Raw genomic sequence first — 20,644 nt, forward strand, 5'->3', positions numbered from 1 at the left:
ACATCACTACTTAAACCCCTAATTTCACATAACTTCCTCACATGACTTGCTCTACAAAGGCACATCCAAACGTTTCCAGGCGCGCACGTAACAACCTTTGTGTCTTTTTTTCCCCTTTTGGTAGAAAAAAGGAAAGCATATATAAAAAGGTTTGTTTAGTTGCCATCGATCCTCTCTACCCTTAAATGCGTGAGTAATGGGTAGTGGGCCTAAATGGCTGTTTAGTAACCACGGCTGGCAAAGAAACGTGGGACCCAAAATCTTTGTTTGGTTTGTGGTTGACGTGAAGTGCAGAAATTGTTTCATAGCTTTTGATACCTTTTAATGGTGACACCACCCAGCTGTAATCATCTGAGTTGACTCCACAATCCATGGCTTTATAGTTTAAAGTACTTATTACTATCCACCATGATTTTCTCTCTTTATTGTTTCTGTTCATCGTAAAGACTTTAGACTTTATCCCAATTCGGATCTACCAGGAATCCATATATGGTGAGGTAATTGTCAAATTATCCTTGGGGTTTTTTTTAGGTTAAATCAAAATCTGATTCATAATCGAATTCTTTTTCAATAGTTATAATAATAAGACCCATCATAGGACCCAAATCACTATCTTCTAATTTTGGTTGATTCATATTGGATTTCAAAGGTTTAAGTCAATTCCAGCTGAATCAGAATTGAAATTAAGGGAGACCAATTTCAATTCTGATTTTGCCTACTCCAATAATGTCTCCAACTCTTGATTTCCTTAAGGGTCACAAAAAGACAAAAAGACAAATCAGATGAAGAAAATCAAATGTTAGGGGAGAATATCTTATACCATGTGGTGTTCTACAGTGATTTTCCATTGTATTTGTATCTCTCACACCAAACCAATGGACACACGGAAGGGAACGTCTCATCATTTATATACAAGAGGGTCCACTTGATCATGGAGTAGAGAGTCTAAGAGGACGTATACAACCCGCAATGTGTATATCATTTTTCTCTATCTTACACTCTACTATATATGGTAATCAATCTTTTCAAATGAAAATTTTTCTTGAATCAAAGGAATTTGATTGTAAAGTGTAGTAAAATTTCATAACGGGACTTGATATGTTTGGAATTAACTACACAATCATGTTAGATAATTATTACAAAAAATTTCATTTAGTTTCGCTTCACTTCTCTTTATTTTTCTTGCAACTAGATGGAACTTGCAGCTTTTCAAGCCTTAGGAATCATCTACTTTTTGACTTATAACACTAAAGCCAATTCCCTTCTAGATCATACCAAGAAAGGAAAATGGGATCGGAGAAACCAGCATTGTGCCTTTAAATTTTTTTACCCTCAAATTTGTTCTTTTTTTTTTCCTTGGGAGGAAGGGGGGGGGGGTTTCATAACTAAAATTATAGTCTTTTTAAGTGGTTGAAAATCTTCCTCATCCTTTTTTTCCTCACTTGTGGTTTTCAAATTATTCTTGAAACAAAGTAGTTTTTAAGTAAGTGGTCTTTTTTTTCAAAAACTCCTTGCTATTTGCATACTTGCTTACATGAACACTTCACCTTCTCCACATCATAGTCTACTTACCAAAAAAGATCAGTAATCAATCTACTAGAAGTCTAGTGTAAGATTTCTGCGAGGTTTTGTATTTTATGAGTGAGAATAAAAAAAAAAAAATGAAGGGAAAATGTTCTATGTTTGGGAGCGTGGCCTATTCCAGCAATCTTTGTGTCTAACTTGATCGATCTCCCCTCCCTTAATAGAGGTAAAGATGTCATTTCATAGGGGAAGAGAGAGATAGACACATGGAAGCATTGGTGTAGACCACTCGTGAAGGAGTTTGTAGTCAATCCAGCCAATAAGCACCAATATTTAATAAGCACTAGAAGAATTGATGAAATTCCTTTCGGTAAGCAAATCATAATTTGAAGCTTGATAAGGACTTGCAAAGACCACGAAGGCACCTAACTTGTACATTTATAAGGGAGTAGGGTCTCTCGTAAGGTAAATAACACATCTTTCAATAACTGTCACATGGCAATTCAGGTGAAATCAAAATTTTTATATAGATGGACTTCAAAGTCCTCTGCCCACTTGACAAATTTTAATATAATCAAGAATGTTAGATGATTACACAAGTTATAGAAAAAATAAGAAATACTATCAAAGAACTACAGTAGAGGTGCATAGACATACATGAGAGGGTATACCTAAACAGTAGAGGATACACTAAATCTCGATGTAAAATTTGAAATGCGATAAATCTATATCATTTCCTAAACATTCAATAATCATAATTTCTAGATAACTTGTCGACTTTGCAAAAAAAACATAGGACATGTTGGTATACTTTTGACTGAAAATGGACCTAGCTCTCCTCCAGCCATGACGGGAGCTGGACGATCTAACCCAACAAAAACATGGGGATTGTGATCATTTCATTAGGAGACCGCTTGTAAAATGACCACATACCCCGATTTTTGTTAGGTTGAATCCTCCAGCTCCCGCCACGGCTTGAAGAGAGCCATATGCACTGAAAACATGTTGAAATCTGTTTTGCCCTATTTAAAAATGATAGGAATGACCAAAAGCATAAGAATTGGAAAGAAGGAATAATGCAGTTTTGACTTTTCTACCACAAAGAATAACAGCAGCAATCGACAAACGTCTACTCACAAAAGAAATAGAATCACCACTACCGCCGAATAGGGTTATGAAATTAAAAAACTACCCTGCGGCATGTGCGGTTATGATCTCTATGAACTACCCTTTAAATTTACATGTGGGAGTTAAAATATCAAAATAAAAAGTAAAAAATGTTAAGGCACCATGTGGTAAGTGAGAAGGATTGGGAGGGTATATATAAAATTACTTGTTCGGAAGCTAGCATTTCTCTAATAAGAATGACTATTAAGTATAAAAATATAAATTTAATTTATTGGGAACAGAGGTTAGACACATTCCTTCAATAATTGGCATTGGGCAATTCAAATGTGATTGAGATTTTGTGTATAGACGGATCCTAACATCCCCTACTCATGTGTCAAATTTCAATCCAATTCGAGTTTATAGAATGGCATAATAATATATATTGAAAAAACCAAGGACTACAAAGGGGTGCATGAACATATGTTAGAGGGTTAACCTATATATAAGAGGATAAATTGAATCTCAGTTTGAAATTTAACACGTAACCAATCTACATCATTTTAAAAGATCACCCTTTCATATGGCAAAAAACACCAGCTCTTTTGATATACTTCTGAGTCAGGGCACAAAGACGTACAAAATTCTTGGGAGAGGGATAGACACACCACCTGTTTGCGGTAAGCTAACAGACAGTATCAATGGGGATACGGGACGGAGCATCATACAGGAAAGACGAAAAGATCATTTCAAAAAGGGAAAGAGAGAGAACTAGAAACACGATAGACCGAAGATGTGCCCATCTTTTTCCCCAAATCTCAGTATTCTATTATGCATGCGTATATATATAAATATTAGTATAATATATATCCGGGAGAATTATAAAATCCCAATAAGATTGGAAGAGACAAACAAGAATCCAATAATGGAAATTCCCAACTTGATCAACCTTCATCCTTGGTTTCCTTCCTTTAAGGATGCAAAAGAGAAGCAGCCAAACACTAAATAGTAACCTGCTCACATGACACCATATATGTATGGATCTCTCTCTCTCTCTCTCTCTTTCTCGGTACCAAACCAAAGGCATGCACCATGTCCCCAGCACTTTTGTTCTTTTCTATGAATTATTAAACTCTTTAGTCTCTCTACCCACTCCGATCATTGAAAAAGCTGTGAATGGGGCTACCAGACCTTTGTCCCTTGGAGATAGTAAACGAGTGCATGCGATAGTTTGAAGATCGGACGAAAAATTAGAAAATGAGAATTTTGCGGCCCGCTCTTTTGTCTTTTACATTGCAGTTTCTAGTCTAGAACAGCAGCTGATCGATTACCCCCTTCGACGCACATGATATAATAATATAATATATAAAAAAAAGCTGCAATCAAACCTAAAAAGTAAAGTTAATTTGAACCGGAAAAAGGGGAAATCCTGATCAATCAACTATTCAATTAAACCTGCTACGCAAAAGAATCTCTCCTATTCTCTTGTCTCTTTTAATTATCACTCAAGTTTAATCACGAATGGAGTTAATTGCTTTCCTTTGTTCTCTTTTGTGTTCTGCGGATAAGAGAGAGTTGAAAAAATTTTTGTGCTTTCTGTCATATGGTTGGGTTATGGGTACAGTTAGAGAACCGAGTCATGGTTCAAGTCAACCCATTATGTATCCAATCACCCAAGGAGGACCAACACCTATCAAGGTGCGCTCTACTCCATCGTAGGCATTAGGTAGGAATCAACATTTGTCATTAATATCTCACTAAACCACTTGTCTACTATATGTATCTAGACACCAGAGCACTAGGATGGACATAGTCCTACTCTCGTTAGTCCCTCATCTAGTACATAACCCCCTACTAGAAAGGGACGGTAATCACAAGATGTCTCTTATGTGCATTACCAATAATTATAATTATAACACATTGTCCTTTCTTTCATCCCTTCACTTTTATTTCTTTCATTCTCTTCCATTCAACATCTCTTTCTCATTTTCATTCATCATTATATAAAGTATCATTTCCATGGAGTTTTTTTCGCTAAAGGTCAGCAAGTATATTAGATATAGAAATGAGTTACAGTATACAAATCAAAAGTTGAGTAGAAGAATCTCAACTCAAAAGCATGTAAAGCAAAGAACTAACAGAACCGGTAGTATGGTCTACTAGAAGCTTCCCAACTAACCGATCTGGCAACAAATTAAGTTTGGGGTATCGTCCCACCTTTCAGACATTTTTTTTTTTCTGCCACCCTTTCTGCTATTGTATCTGCAGGGGCGTTGCCTTCTCTGTAGCAGTGAGTGATACACCACTGGATGGTAAAGAGATAAGTCTCCGCACTCCGCCACTGTTGCAGAAAATCCCAAGGTATGTTTGATGCTAAAATGCCATAGACCACTGAGGCCGAATCACTTTCCACCCATAGGCACTCCACTTGTAGGTCTTTCGCTTCTTTTAGGCTTATAAAAAACGCTACCATTTCAGCTTGATAGTTGGTGTGAATTCCTTCAAAACTAGAGAATCCACGTCGAACAATGCCCAAGTGATTTCGAAAAATGCCCCAGCGCCTGAGTTTCCTGGGTTGCCAAGGGAGCAGCCATCAATGTTTAATTTCCACCACCCCAGTGGTGGCAGTTTCCATCTCACCTCCACTATTCTTCTCATATATGGAGCTACTGTGATCACCCTAAATATTCTTGCAACCATTAGCTCTTGCACTGAGCTAAATTTTATTCCTTTAATGTGGGAACAGTCTGAAACCGCATTGATGCATTTTTGAACAACTATCCTTGGCAGGCATTTCTATCCTTCGAATCGGCGTTTGTTCCTCTCATTCCATAGCTGTTGGCAAACTATGATCAGAAGCGCTTTCCAAATGTCAGCCAGTATTACTATTTTATACTTCCTCTTCCACCACGAGAATAAGAGCTCTATAGCCGAAAAGCCATTCCAGCTTTCACTGAAATGGCTTAAGATTTCCTCCCATACCTGGGCGGAGAAGCTGTAGTTGAGGATCATATGGCTCGCTGAGTCTTCTTCCGCCCAACAGAGGTCGCACCCTGATACAATTGGAACAGCTCGGCGATGGATGTTAGCATCAGTGGGAAGGGCCTTGTGAGCTAGCTTCCACCCGGACATTCAGACTTGGGGGTGTAGGTTCTGATTCCAAACCGCCTAATTCCACTCAGGCTTGATTGCTTTTTTCCTCAAAATCTCCCAAGCTGAGCGCACTGAGAAACTGCCCGTTTGAGTATGCGCCCAAAAGCGTGCATCCTCCTTGCTGGTAGGCATTATATCCATATTTTGAATTTTATTAAAAACGCTTTGAAGAGCCCTGCTTTCCACCTGTGGAAGTTCCCATTTATTATCTTCTAACAAATCAGAAATCTTAGTTGAAAGATTATTTGGGATTCTCCCTAGCTGGAATAGTTCTTCAATGCTTTGGTTGCCTATCCATCTATCATACCAGAACCGGATGGATTGCCCATCCATGGAGTTCATTGTATCATACATTAAGATATCAAATCTCATTCAAACATACTTTGCATTTCAGTATTTCATACATCGTTACATATCATGCATCATTAAGCATTCGTGTGCTATCATATATCCAAATCAGTATATAAATAAAAATTATTTAATTAGGGGTTTTCAAGTGCATTTAACGGGTTATAAACATTATTTGAAGTGCTAAACAATAAGGGTTAGAACCATGCAAACCCTCTTGAAACAAAGGCTGATTTGGAGATCAAACCTAGGCTAAAACCTAAGAACTAGTTGATCGGCAGAGCAAGTTTGATTAGACCATGCAGGTCGAGCCCTAGTCAACCAGATGCTGACCGACAGAGCTAGTGTGAGTGCGATCATGCGATTATAAGTTCTGGTCGACCGATAGCTTTGACTGGTAGACTAAAAATTGACTTTTTAGGGAGTTTTTGAGGGATTCTTGTACAAACATTATTGTAAGTACCGCGGTCCTCGTGAGGGGGGTTACCTCGGCCTTATGGCTACAGGATTTGCCTTTCAAGGATTTTCGCGTATCATTTCGATACATCATTATGGGGGATTGGGATCATGCTTCATAGAAATGGAGTCGCCACCTAGGATTAGGGCCTAGGACCTAATGGATGTAGCCCCATCCGGGATTAGCGAAAACGGCTACTTGATTCTATATGGTCTGGTCAGAGATTATGGGTAAGTGATCAGGTTATGAGCGTGGGAAGGTATTAGCACCCCATCTCGCCCGGTTAAACCAGTCTTTCTACTAGATGTAAGATTTTGAAAATTCTCCCTTAATAATATGTCCTATATCAACATGCAAGACTAGATTATGATGCACTAAACATGATAAAGAAAAGGAAAAATCATCTACCATGTACATTAAACCGAGTTACTTTAATAGTCTACATCATGCCAAAATAAAAAAGAAAGAAACAAATACCTGTCAAGAAATAAAAAGAATAAAGAGAAATATACCAAATGAGAAATATGCGATGTCCCACAGCTCAGGTGGAGATTGATGATCTGCTTGCCTCTCTCTTGTCGGACAGAGTAAGGGCTATATGAGAAGAGTTTCGTTACTCAGACTTCGGGCAGAGCAACAGCTGTATAAGGGGTTTTCGTTATCCATATGCAGATAGAATAACGGCTTAACTATAACGGGAGCACTGATCACTCAATTGGGGTAATCGATGGATCTACACATAGCCTAAAAAAACTACTCAAAATCACTCAAAGTGGCCTAAAAAAAGGCAAAAAGATTGAGAAAACAAATTGAGAAAATCTCCCTCACCCTCTTTCTCCATGAGGACCCTCCTATTTATAGAGGAGCCCCACAAATCACGGCGCCGTGGAAGGGTTCTCCACGGTGCCGTGGATGACGTCACTTTGGTGACATCTATCCTTTTCCACAGTGCTGTGGAATGCCTTCTCACGGCACCGTGATCGGGGAAGGTGAGTAGTACCTCTTTCAGCATTTGGTAAAAGGGTCTTATAAGTCATTTTTAGGGATGTCAGGATGATTTGACTCAGATGTAGGGGCAAGAGTCCTTCTTGAGAGAGATATCGATGTCTGTCTATGTCATATTGTCATCATCACCAGAGGGGTGACAAAATTCAGTGTCTACAAGAATAAGTTGTGATCTCTAAAAGAGATAGTTGGAGTCGGATAACTTTATAGAGAGAAAATTGTTCGAGGAGAGAAACGACGTAGGAGGGTTGGGTAAAGAAGATGATAGGGCACATGGAGGTCAGCAGAGCATTGGATGTAACATGGTTCTCTGATGCCATGTTGAGAACAGCTAAAGGAAGAAGAATAGAAAGAGAAAGATTTACGTGGTTTGGGTGAGATCAACCTACATCCACCACAAGGGTGAGTTTTCACTATTATGTTTTGAAGAGATTACACTACTTAATATAAGAGGATAGTTTAGTGGTTGGATGAACTAAGCCTCTAATCAGGGAGACCTGATTAACAATGCCTCTTGATTTCTTATCAGGATATATATACATGACATCAAAGATTCTTATCTTGATTTCTATCTCCTAACCGCCTAGAGTGCTGAGCTTCATCTTGATTAACGTTGCTAAGCTGGTCCCCGGCGGTGGAGAGAGAGAGAGACAGAGACAGAGACAGAGAGTCGCTAACAAGAGAAACTATTCACCTAAAAGAAGAAAGCTACACTAGGGATGGCAATTCTCAATACTGTTCCACAAGCTCACTTGCCTAATAAATTTAAGAAAATGTGGTTATCAAGTTCTAGAAATATCCTAATTAATGGGATGAGCTACATCTCCAAGAAAAATACTAGGCAGTACAACACCCTAGGTCCAATGGCCTGTTTAAGCCCTTAATCCCAGTCTAAACAATTGCTCAACTATTATATGCATTATCTATAACAATAAACTATATATTATAGATTTTAATTAGTAAGAAGATGCCTTAATCCTCCCAATAGTGAATAATAAATGGGGTGAGTGCTTACCCCTTCCCCCTAGTTCTCTGCAGAGCATAAAGCCCAAGATCCAATGGCTTAACCACCCAGTTGCCACTCTTATTCGTAAATTATAACATAATCTTGGAGGAAGTAGGGGCGAGAAGGAACAAATGCCCAGTTTGGGTTCACTTTAAAACAGAATGTAGGTCCTATAAAAATGAAGCAAACAAAAATACTTAAAAAGATAGGATCGAGTTTCCCTTCAATCACGGTGAAGAGAGAACATCTTAAACCACGATATTTGATCTTCGGATTGGATTAAGGAAAGGTGTTCTGGATTAATAATGAAACTCACCTACCTAAGAGTTCAATCATAGGATCACATCATGGGGATAAACCGAGTGATAAAAAAAACCTTCTACACAAAGACAAATATTTTGATTTGTTATGAAAATTAAGGTGTCAAAAAATTGCCTTCCCTATCTATATATTGTCGGACCGAGTTTCCCTTCACCACAACAAAGACGGAATTCCTTCACCGATGGGTGTTAGCGCCTTAGGATGAGAGGGATATTTTCAATCCCGTACAATAGGCTAGATTAATTAAGACCCTTAGATGGTGGGTGAATTTAGCTCTTCTTTTTTTTGGTGGAAGAATTTAGCTCTTCTACGGCTGGTGGACTGACGACTAGCTTTGTCATTCAACTTGGATCCAAAGCTTCCTCTAGACTTATTGGTTGGGCCTGACTTCATATGGCTTTCGTTAAGGGCCAAGTGGGGGCTTCTGCCCTGGATTCATCAATGGGTTAGGCCTGTATTAAACTTGGGATTGGGCCTATCCCTCAATGACAATACTACTATGAATATGGGATTGAGGAGTAGTAGTGTGGCTTGGGCCTGCAAAACCCAAACCCAATCTAGATCTGCCCCCTTTTTTTCTTTTTTTTGGAGGAGGGGATGGGTTGGTGAAGGGGACTTGATTGGGCTGAGATTTGATGGGTTGGGTTGGGCTAGGATAGTGTTGAGGCATCGGCCTTACTTAGCCTGGATTAGCCTGAGCCCAATTTACATGCAACTAATTGATTGTTTAGTATTGTTACGTATGTTTTTCATATGAGTAAGTACACCCCCTCGTTTTTAAAACCTTACTTATAGACCCCCTGGGACTGACGATGTTACAGGGGTTCAGTTGGTACATAAGATGGCCATAAGTGCAAGCTATGGATCAAACATTTAACTAACATACGAGTATACCAAACCTAGAGAATTGATTCAGAAGTGTCGGGTCTCAAATATGACAAGTATGAATCACCTTTAAAAGCTAGCCATTAAGAATAGGTTACCAAGTCTTTATAAGCTTTCACATCGAGTTACTCATATCTAATGGTGAGTTCTCTCAAGTAACCTGGAGAAACTGTATTGTGACCTTTCTCATTGGTCTGGAGTTTGGGCGCATCAATTCTCAAGGTCTCATATAAATTTTAAATTGTAATTAAAAAATAAATAAAATTGCATGAACAATGTCATCTACGTTGCACGTACCAATAGGTGAATGTGTAAGTGAGAGGGAATCACATTTTAATTTTGTTTTCATAAAAACCCCTCGTTCTCTTGTAAATGACAAAAATAGGACAAGTGGTTGACTCTCACCATGTACGTTCACCTGTTGGAACGTGCAGCGAAACCGAACTCCAAGTAAAGACAGCACTGCCACAAATCTTTTATTATTATTATTATTATTTGATGAAGTAGCAACAAATGTTCTAACTTGAAATTTTCATGAAAATCCACAAAAATCTTCATCGAATTCAAGGAATTTGGTTACCCACTGCATATTGAGAGAATCCTCAGTGGAGAAATCAAGCAATTCATCCACATTAAAACCAATGTCTGATTCTCCATCACCTCCACTAGAGGTGCCCTCTTCGCTTCCATCTTCAAGTTCCTTCTCCAAAACCTTTGCTTTCTGGAGCTCAGATCTCTCTGCTTCTGATATTGTTTTGGGCTTCTGCTTCTGTCCTAGTTTTCTGCTCAGATGACAGTTCCAGTAGTTCTTAATCTCGTTATCCGTTCGACCCGGTAGCCGTCCAGCAATCAAAGACCACCTAAATCACAGAATTACAGAGCAGGAATCAAATTATACTGAAACAGAATTTGCAATTAATTAATTAATTAGAAATTTGTGTGTAAAGATTCTGAAGTTACAAACCTGTTCCCTAAGAGTTTATGAAGCCTAAGTATCAAATCCTCTTCTTGATCTGAGATATTGCCTCTCTTGATGTTGGGTCTTAAGTAATTCATCCATCTCAACCTGCAACTCTTTCCACACCTATTGAGACCTGCTAGAGAGAGATATTAATTAAGTCCAATATAATCAATTAAGCTTAAGTAAGACTTTCATTAATATTAATGCTTATTAGAATAAAACCCACCTGCTTTAGCAGCAATAGATTGCCACTTCTTTGGGCCATGGATTTCAACAACTTGAGCTAGTCTCTCATCTTCTTCAGCTGCCCATGCTCCTCTCTTGGCTTCCTTATTCTTGGTTCCATCCATTGCCCTTTTGTTCCTTCCCATATGAGAGAGAGAGAGAGAGAGAGAGAGAGATTTTGTTTGTTATTTGAAGAAGAAGAAGAAGTGGAATATTACTCATAGACTGTGTGAGTGAGACTCGAGTTTCAAGTCCTTTAAAAGAGCTTTGGGGAATGATGATTAAGCAATGACAGAAGCTAAAAGTTTAGTCTATAGCACAAAAGGTACTAAAAACTCGTCGTTTTCCTTTAATAGTTTATACTGAGAACTGCGAAGGCTGCAAAATTTTGTAAACTATTTAAAGCTGCAAATCTCCTCCATATCACCTGCACCTACATTACTTTATACGTACCCTGATGGTAACTGCCACCTGTCCTCTCCCACTCCCTTAATGCATATTTACTGAGAATGGATCATTGCACATATGTGTTGGTGAATGTACATCTGAGAGGTAACCATTTGTCTCTTTTGTTTTCATAAATATCACTCTTCACTTTGTACGTACATGCACAGAAACTAAACTCATATTTACCCCTCCCCACTCTTGCCCGCATTCACCAAAGGTTTTAGTTAGGGCTGCAATAGGGTCGGGTTGGGCCGGGCTTTATGAAACCCTAACCCAACCCTAAGTCCCCTTAGCTGGGTCCAGGCCCGACCCAACCCTGACTTAGGGCCAGAAAAATGCAACCCTAACCCGCCCTTAGGGCCGTGCCGGGCCGACCCTGATTGGCCCTGATCATGGGGAGGGGGAAAGAAATGCATGGGTTGGAATGGGCTAGGAAGAACATTATTAATTTTACATAAAATAACAATATAATAAATTATATTATAACACTTATTGTCTTCATATATAATATATTATATAAAAAAATGTGGGTGAAATTTAAAGTTTATAGTGTATAAATTATATCAATATATATTTTATAGTATAACTGAAATCAAGGTCGGGCCGGGCCGGGCCAAGCTTAGCTCGAGACCTCAACCCTAACCCGACCCGACCCGACCCTAACTCAGGGTCAGAAATTTCCAGCCCAGACCCTGTTCGGGCTCAGGGCGGGTTTGGGCCGACAGGGCCAAACTTGCACCCCTAGTTTTAGTCATGCCCCCTCCCCCAACATGATTGGGAATCCGGATCAGCTACCCACATGGGGACGGATGGGGATAGATCTGAACCCTCCATGGGTAGTGGATCCCGCACCCTAGAGGTGGGTCTCACACCCCATAGAGGGTTCCGATCTGTTCCCACCCGTCCCCATGTGGGTAGCAGTTCCAAACTCCTGGCCTCCAAGTCTGTAAGGGTCATAAGTTCAGATAGTCCCATACTATCTGACAGATGTAGGACGAAACCCATCCTCTATTCTAGATTATGGAACGCATTCATTACATCAATTATGATCTCATTATTGCCTTTCCGGTGACAAGTTCTTCTTCTATTTTTAATTAAGATTCCTGAATTTCATTTAAGTTTTAGAATTTGGGATTATGGTAGGGTTCGGTTCATCCTTTTGGGTAGGGCTAAAATTTCAGGTTCACTATTAAGATTGCACGGTTTCAGATCTCATGGTTAGGGTTACACGATTTCAAATTTCATGGTTAAGCTTAGCTTTCATCATCTAGATACATGGTTTTAGGTGACTCAAAAAAATGCTCCAGCGAACCAAGGGCTGTTGGCGCAGTGGCGAGCTGGGGTGAGTCATAAACTCAGACATCCTAAGTTTGAATCCCACTGCCCTCACCTCCTTGGATCAACCATCACTCAATCTCAAGCCAGTTGGCCGTTATGACAGAGGTTTAGTGTGTAGACAAGGTGGCTGCCCTATTGCCAGGGGATTAGTCTGGCTAATGTGTGCGGATACCACTCGTTATCAAAAAATTAAAAAAAAAAAAATGTTACGGCGGGTAGAGAAATGGAGAAAGAAATAAGGACCAAATCTTCTTCCTTATCAGTTTAGTTTCAAGAGAAAGAGAGAAATGAAATGGTTACTCTACGCGTACGTACAGGTTACCCAGATTCAAATGACCATGTACCCGTTTGTACTAAAGGGTCATTATTGCCCCTGTTGCCTCTGTATCTGGTCCACATCAGTACATGATATGAAATTAAAAGGTGGTTGTGATTTGTGTGGTCTCCGCAGATGGTAATTTTTCATGTATGGAGAAGAATACGAAGCTTAGAATATGTAGCATTAATGTGGCCAATAGTAAGCTTCCATCAGTACTTCTCAAATTAATACACAGATTCGTACGTATACATAGAAGAACCCTACGTAGAAAAATATAAAGTAAACCAGAAAAGGTTAAGCATTTAAGCATGTTTATAATAATATGAAATGGGTAATAAAGGCAATATCATATCTATACACCACTTGTTTTAATAAATGGTATGACGACAAGAAGGGAACAAACTCCCGAAACAATTAAGAAGAGAAGTCTAAAATGAATCAAACATACATTAGTTCCAAAAAACAAAGAAAAATATATATGAATTAAATAATAGGGGCGCTATTCTCTGTGCCGCAGCATAGCCTAGGCCCAAGCACATGGAGATGGGCACAATGACCACCCTGCCCCCTGCACAGGCTGCCCATGTGCCTGGGCACAGGCTGCGTTGCGGCACAGAGAACATTCTCCTTAAAAACTCATTTGTAATGTTCTTGAGAAATTGAAAGGAAAAAAAAAAAAAAAAAAAAAAAATAGTTCTCTGTGAGGGAGTGTATCGTCCATGCTCAGACAAAGAGGAGAGAGAAATGATCACCCCACTTGCCATGAAAGGTGAAAATCTCACCCCCATGATGCCAACGTGTGCGCTCTAATTGGCCCCGTACATGTGTTGGAGCCACGCTCTCCTATAAAGAACCCCGACTCAAAAAACATAAAGGAAGCCCAAGGAATGGTAGGATCTCTCTAGGATAAAGACATTTTTTATTTTATTTTTTATTTTTTTTTTTTTGTTAAACATCAACAAAGTGCTAGGTACTTGACCGATATATCAATAACTCCAAAGTTGATGGAATGCATTAAATCAAGCCCTTTAACCTATCTTATATTAGGTTGACCTAATCTAACTCCCATATATTAGATCGAGCCACATTAGACACATAATAGACCACTACACTTCTACAGTCATCGTCCTCAACGGCTTTCACTCTGGCAGTTCTCACTCTAGTAGTAGGTAGCCTTTTTCAAGCGGCTCCATTCTGCTCTAGGGTTTTTGCTTGGCGGCAGGTAACCCTTTCTTGATGTCTTTCACTCTACACCAAGTAGTCATCTCCTAGGTCGCCTTTTCTATAATTTGAACTTGTGACATGGTGCCCAGCTTTGATACCAAGTGTTAGGTACTTGACCGATATATTAAAAGCTCCAGAGTTGATGGAACACATTAAATCAAATTTTTTTAATTTATTTAATATTAGGCTAACCCAATCTAACGCTCATATAATAAATCGAGCTCCATTAGGTACATAACACATTGATTATATTATTTTTAAAAAAAAGGTTGTACTAGAGAAAAACCAAGAATCCCCGGATATAAGAAGGAACAAAATAGTTTAATAATTTTCATTGGTTGTTTCATTTAGTAGTTGGGTCCATATTCCTCACAGGGTAGATATCACGGGGAGGGGTTTGTGGTGGTCGTTGTCTGAGTTTTTGTTTCTTTCTGTCTCTCTGTCTGTCGCTGTCTCTCTCTCTCTTAAATAAATACATAAATACAGACCGCGTGTTTCCTATGCAGCTGACTAAACAGAGACAAGCGGATAGAAATAAATGAGGCTTGGAAGCTTTAATAAAGAGAAGATTAGGTTAAATTTTTGGGTTTTGTTTATGAGTTAGGTATAGAACAACGGATGTTAGCAACTGGAACAGGAACAAGAACAGGAAACACATCTGACTTGAATGTGTTTGGATTCGATGAATCGCATATATGTGGACCCACATACTTTGGAAGAGCATTTAATTTCCTGTTTTGTTCGTCGGAGTATCCCAATATTCGAATTCGATTGCTTCTCCTCCACCCCACCCCGCACTCTCTCTCCCTCAGTCCCTCCCTCCTTTGAAGTGATGAAGAATGCACTCTTGTGTCGACAGGAACCGCAGAGGCCTCTGAGAGGTGGAAAATTATCGTTTCCATTTATCTGTCCCTTCATTTTCTCCATTACATATAATAAGGGGGAGTGGACCTCACCCAGATACTGTGTTCGGGTAAGGGGTAGGGTGGTCATTTCCACCCCCTTATAAGATGTAATGGAGGAAATGAAGAGGCAGATAAATGGAGATGATAAAGATCCGTGGGGCACACCATTTCTCAGTTTGAAAGGTATAAGCAAGGAAAATGACATCACGATTCCTGAATCCTCTCGCTCCATCTAATTAAAGGTGAAATAAAGGGAAGTGAAATAAAATTACGGGAAGAAGAATGCTGCCTTATCGGGTGGCCCTGCACCAGCACGGCTCCCAATGTCTACGAGGGGATTTTATATTTTGTAGAAGACATAAAAAATAATTATATATCCCATATGAATGGAAAATATGGAGAGTTTATAGGTACTTGGGTATCCTCTCCTTAATGGTTAGTCTTTGAGAATGAGTTTTACCCAAGTCCCTAACAAGTATTGTTAGGATCTGAGAGAGATGTGAGGACGAGCGAGTGTAAATCCTTGTGTTAATTGTGTGATAGTTGTCTGCCTATGGATTGGTTTATTGATTCTGAATGTGGGTGTTTCGGTAAAATTCTTGTATAGGGTTTCACTATAAATATATAGTGAGGGTATTTTTTTTGGAACGAAATCTGAGAGAGGTGTGAGAACAAGCAGTTGTAACCCTATTCTCCACATCTCATCTCACTGTAGGCATAGGCAATCTTGTCGAACCATATAAATCCTTGTGTTCATTGTGTGATTGTTGTTTACCTACATCGTATTAGGATTCGTTTTTAACGGGCAAGTCATTTGAGGGACTATGTCGATTTCCATTCTTCTCTACATCGTGTTAGGATTCGTTTTCAACAAGCAGGTCATTTGAGGGGACTATGTCTGTACACAGCTGCACGCCACTAGATAGCATTCATTTCATGTCTAATCACGTGAAATGACATTGCACCTCCATGTTGCTTGTTTAGTGATGCCCTTCCAAAAAACAAAAAAGATGCAGGCCAGACCTGCACCTTCTTCATGCGTCAAGTGAGAATTTTTATCCTCTCAATTACACTGCCCGTACTTGACCGTGAAGTACATCTAACAGAAGGAGGTGGACCCCACCTCGGACAGTGTGTTCGGGCAGGGGGTAGGATAGTCATTTATGCCTCCTCTGTTAGATGTACTTGAGTCAAGTACGGGTAGTGTAATTGAGAGGATAAAGATCCGTCAAGTGAAGTCTGATTTGACCTTCTAGAAGCTTCAAGTGAGTGTAAAGAGAACCATGATTTGAGGCCATATGGTTGATATTGCATGGTTTTAAAGGTGATTGAGATCAGTACCTGATTGATACTGTATTGGTCAAACGGTGCGGACAAGGGATAAAATAGTCAAAAATTTCATTTTTTAAGGAAAACCAAAGGTAAAATTGAGAGGATAAAGATCCATCAGGTGAAGTCTGATTTAACCTTCTAGAAGCTTCAAGTGAGTGTAAAGAGAACCATGATTTGAGGCCATACGGTTGATATTGCATGGTTTTAAAGGTAATCGAGATTAGTACCTGATTGATACTGTATTGGTGAAATGGTGCGGACAAGGGATAAAATAGTCAAAAATTCCTTTTTTTAAAGAAAACCAAAGGTAAAATTGTCCCATATGGTAGATCTATGCCAATAATTTATCGATTTTGAAGGTGACCGATAACCAATCCAATATCGTGCACTAAAACCATGAAGAGCTCATATCAGAGTGTGGAGATATTGCTTTTCTTTTCTTTTCTTTTTTCTTTTTTTTACAATTTTACCAAAAAAAGATTTTATTTTTGCAATATTGATCTTAGCAGATTGTACAATATTGAAAGATTATGGGAGTGTTGTATCTTTCTCTTCCTAAATTTTAGGATTTGAAGAGTTATCCAAGGAGTTGCGATTTTGCGAGGAATGTTCAACCTGATCTCTCCTCCTTTATCTCCCTTGATATATTTCAAAGGCACAAAGGAGGACACCTAGCCTAAGGGATCTTTAAGAGAGAGAATGATGAACGATTTTGTAGTCTACCCTCTTTCTTTTCTAATTATGTATGCGATCACCTCAAAGAGATCCTTGCTCACGAATTTTGAGCCCCTTTTTTTCGCTTCATTAAGAATAGTGAATAATTGATTAGTGAAAATTTACTCATTTGAGTATTTTTGAATCTCAAAGTATTCTACATCTACAATCTTGAAAAGTTACATTGTATTCTTGAGGAGGTGCAATTTTTCCTTGTTCTTGAATAATCATATACTCCTTCAAACCACAGAGAGTTTCATTATAGTGTAGAAGAATTGTAGCTTTCCTCGTGATTACTATTTGTTCTTATGTTTGTGTTACACAGTTACACATCTGGTAGAGTGTGTTTTTAACTCTCGCGATCCGTAACTGCCAACGAGGTTGCATTACTTAGCGAGCATGCTCCTTAAAAAATGGTAAAAAGATCTCTACCAGATTGTGTGCAGCATGAGCCCAAACACAGGACCCCGCGATAACTGCCTAGCTCCCTGATGAAATGAAAAAAATAAACCCTATTGATGCCCTTGTGAACGCTCTTATTGGCCCATGCTTGTGCAGGGGCCATGCAGCTTGGCAGTGATCTTCTACGGAGAGGGTTCTCTGAACAAGCAGCATTAGGCAACCAATCAATGAGATGTTGTAAAACAGACAAACAATATCAAACATAAGAGGATAGCAATGTCATTTCATACTAGGAGAGAGATAGACACAAAAATGCTAGTGTATCATACTATAGCGGCCCAAATAAAAACTTTTGTAATCATTATTAACATTGATGGTCTAATTCAATAACTTTCCAAATTTAATGAAGTAGGACGAGTTTCATTCCACCCATGGTGATGATAAACAATAGGGGGTGGGAGATTCTCTTTACATCCTAGGTGAAGGAAAACTTAATCCAATAAAGTTTTACAAGGAACGGTTGGTTTTGACAATTAATCAATGATTTGTCTTTTAGGTCTCCTGGTGGTCGATCTCTTTTACAACTTGGTTTTTTATTTTTTTGAGGTTCTAGAATTTAGCCCACAAGGGGCCCAGTGGCCCACTAGGGACAGGCCCATGAAAGGGCTAGAGGCCCAGGACAACAAACCCACAAAGGTTCAGGAGTGGCTCACAAAGAACCAACACTTATTCCAGAAAAGACCTGACTTACTACAGACGATTGGGGAGGAGTCTCCAACTCGAGACCAACTTACCCAAGCAAATTAAATTGAAACTTGATGTATGAACACGAGACCATAGGGTTTCACATGTTCACAAAAATTCAGCCATGTAAATGTGCAACGTTGTATATTTGTGCCTGTGTAGAGGGTGGACCCTCACATTACATTCTTTTATATAACTTTAGGGCAAGTGTTCTTTGTCCAGAAGCGGAAGACGCGCAAGCTCCTCCTCCTCCTCCTCCTCTCTCTCTCTCTCTCTCTCTCTCTCTCTCTCTCTCTCTCTCTCTCTCTCTCTCTCTCTCTCTCAGCAAAGAGATCTTTTCATGTGAAGAGGAGAGAGGCAACGAGTGGGAGTTGTTAGCGTACCCTCTGCTCTGGCCTCTAGGACATACAACATTATCCCACAACGTACTATTTAACAAAATTCTGGAAGGGAAGATATGATTGATTAAGAATATATGGAAGTAATATATATAAACCATTAGATCATGTTAATTGGGATCACGTGAGCATCAGAAATTCAGAATCTAACAATTTAGATCACGGGATAACACTAATAACATTTGGTTAGCTAATACAATTTTCTATTACAAAATTAGGGAAAAAGAATGTTGTCTGGTTGCATTCCTTTGCACCTACATATAAGGGATGCGAAATGACTGCCCCACCCCTCTTGTTGGATACCCTTGTGCGTTCCCTCATTGGTCCCTTGCTGATGCAGTGGCCACTCGATTAAAATTCTTTCATCCATTTTCGTTCTAATTTTTTGATCAAATACATGTAAGAAGGATAGAAAATTTTGCTTTATACCCAACTTGTATAGTTTTATAAGTCATTAATTCTAATTTTGTTTAGGCAATGAGGACCCACATCATTCAACATGGACTGTCGACTCTTGTTATCTTCCCCTTTAATAATAATAATAATAATAATAATAATAATAATAATAATAATAATAATAATAATATTATTATTATTATTATTATTATAAAAGTAGAAAGGATACCTTTTAATATTTTGAAAACCTTCCACTAAGAGGAGAAAAGATAATTATATATATCTCAGGTAGGACAAGACCCTCCAACTCCATAGCAGGGTCAAGGGCATGACAATTAATTAAGGCAAAACAACAATCTTGATTACCTAAATCTAATGCCTTTATTGTGCATGATTGAATCTATTTTAATTCCTTCTTGGAGCTTTGAGCGTCACGGTCATGGCTAGCTAGGTTGCATGGCACTTTTTTCTGTTTGTGGGGGTTGACAGAAAGGGATGTAGGGTGGATGTAGGGTAACCTTGTGGGGTCTCTCTCTAAACCAAATTCTCAGTTATTGAGCTTGCTCGGCTAAGGTTGAGGAATCCAAGCTCGAGGCTCAAGGTGGGCTGAGCTGCATTAGGGTTGAGGTATATCAGGCTTAGTCTGGTCTGACCTCCCTAAACAATTCGAGCACTATGATTAAGGATCGGTGTTATCTGTGGGGAAGCGTGGCACCTGTGCACATGCAGGGGCTAATGAGAGCGTACATGTTGGTATCATGGGTTGGGATTTCCATCTTTTATGAGGGCAGGACAATCATTTCACCTCTTTTGTCTAGGCATGGACGGTACGTTCCCCCAGAGAGAACTTTCTTCCAAAATTTTAGGAAAATCATTACAAGAAAAGTGCTTAATGAGGGCACTTTGGGGAAGGTTTATGATAGAACCACCGCAACATGTAAGTTTACAGCAGCAATTATAAAGTACAGCCACCGATTGTACTACGCAGGAAACTTAACTGTGGTTCCAAAAATCGTCATTATAAAATGAAACAAATTGCGATGGTTATAAATACCAACACTATAGATACTTAGGCCTGATTTGGTATGATTTATATTTTAATTTAATGGGATGATTTCTATTTCGAAAATTGTTTGGTTTGAATTGAATTTACACCTTATTTCAGTGAATAGAAATCAAATGAAATAGAAATTCTGAAATAACCGAGGAGCACAAAACTGGTTTGGTTTCGGTTTGACCTATTACCAGCACAAAACTGGATCAATCCAACTGAAACCAGACCAAACCAAACGGTTGACATCCCTAGAAACTAATTAGTTAGCTTTAGGAATATGACTCATCTTAGATTAATTAAGTTGAGATTCTAATCAGAATTGGGTCTTGTGTTTGTATTGGGCCTTGCAAACCTACAGAAGATCCGTAGAACCCAAATC

The 20,644-nt window shown here is 39.0% G+C and overlaps 1 protein-coding gene across 1 annotated transcript; it reads right to left on the reverse strand.

Moving 5' to 3' along the window:
- Positions 1-10,296: 10,296 nt before the first annotated feature.
- LOC122669446 (transcription factor MYB3-like) lies at positions 10,297-11,147 on the reverse strand (the record flags this gene model as incomplete). Its single annotated transcript, XM_043866213.1, has 3 exons — positions 10,297-10,666; positions 10,771-10,900; positions 10,994-11,147. Coding segments are annotated over 3 exons (612 nt in total), but the record flags the coding sequence as incomplete, so codon positions are not given.
- Positions 11,148-20,644: the final 9,497 nt, after the last annotated feature.

The sequence above is a fragment of the Telopea speciosissima genome, chromosome 7, assembly GCF_018873765.1.
Source record: "Telopea speciosissima isolate NSW1024214 ecotype Mountain lineage chromosome 7, Tspe_v1, whole genome shotgun sequence".
In the NCBI taxonomy this organism is placed as follows: Eukaryota; Viridiplantae; Streptophyta; class Magnoliopsida; order Proteales; family Proteaceae; genus Telopea; species Telopea speciosissima.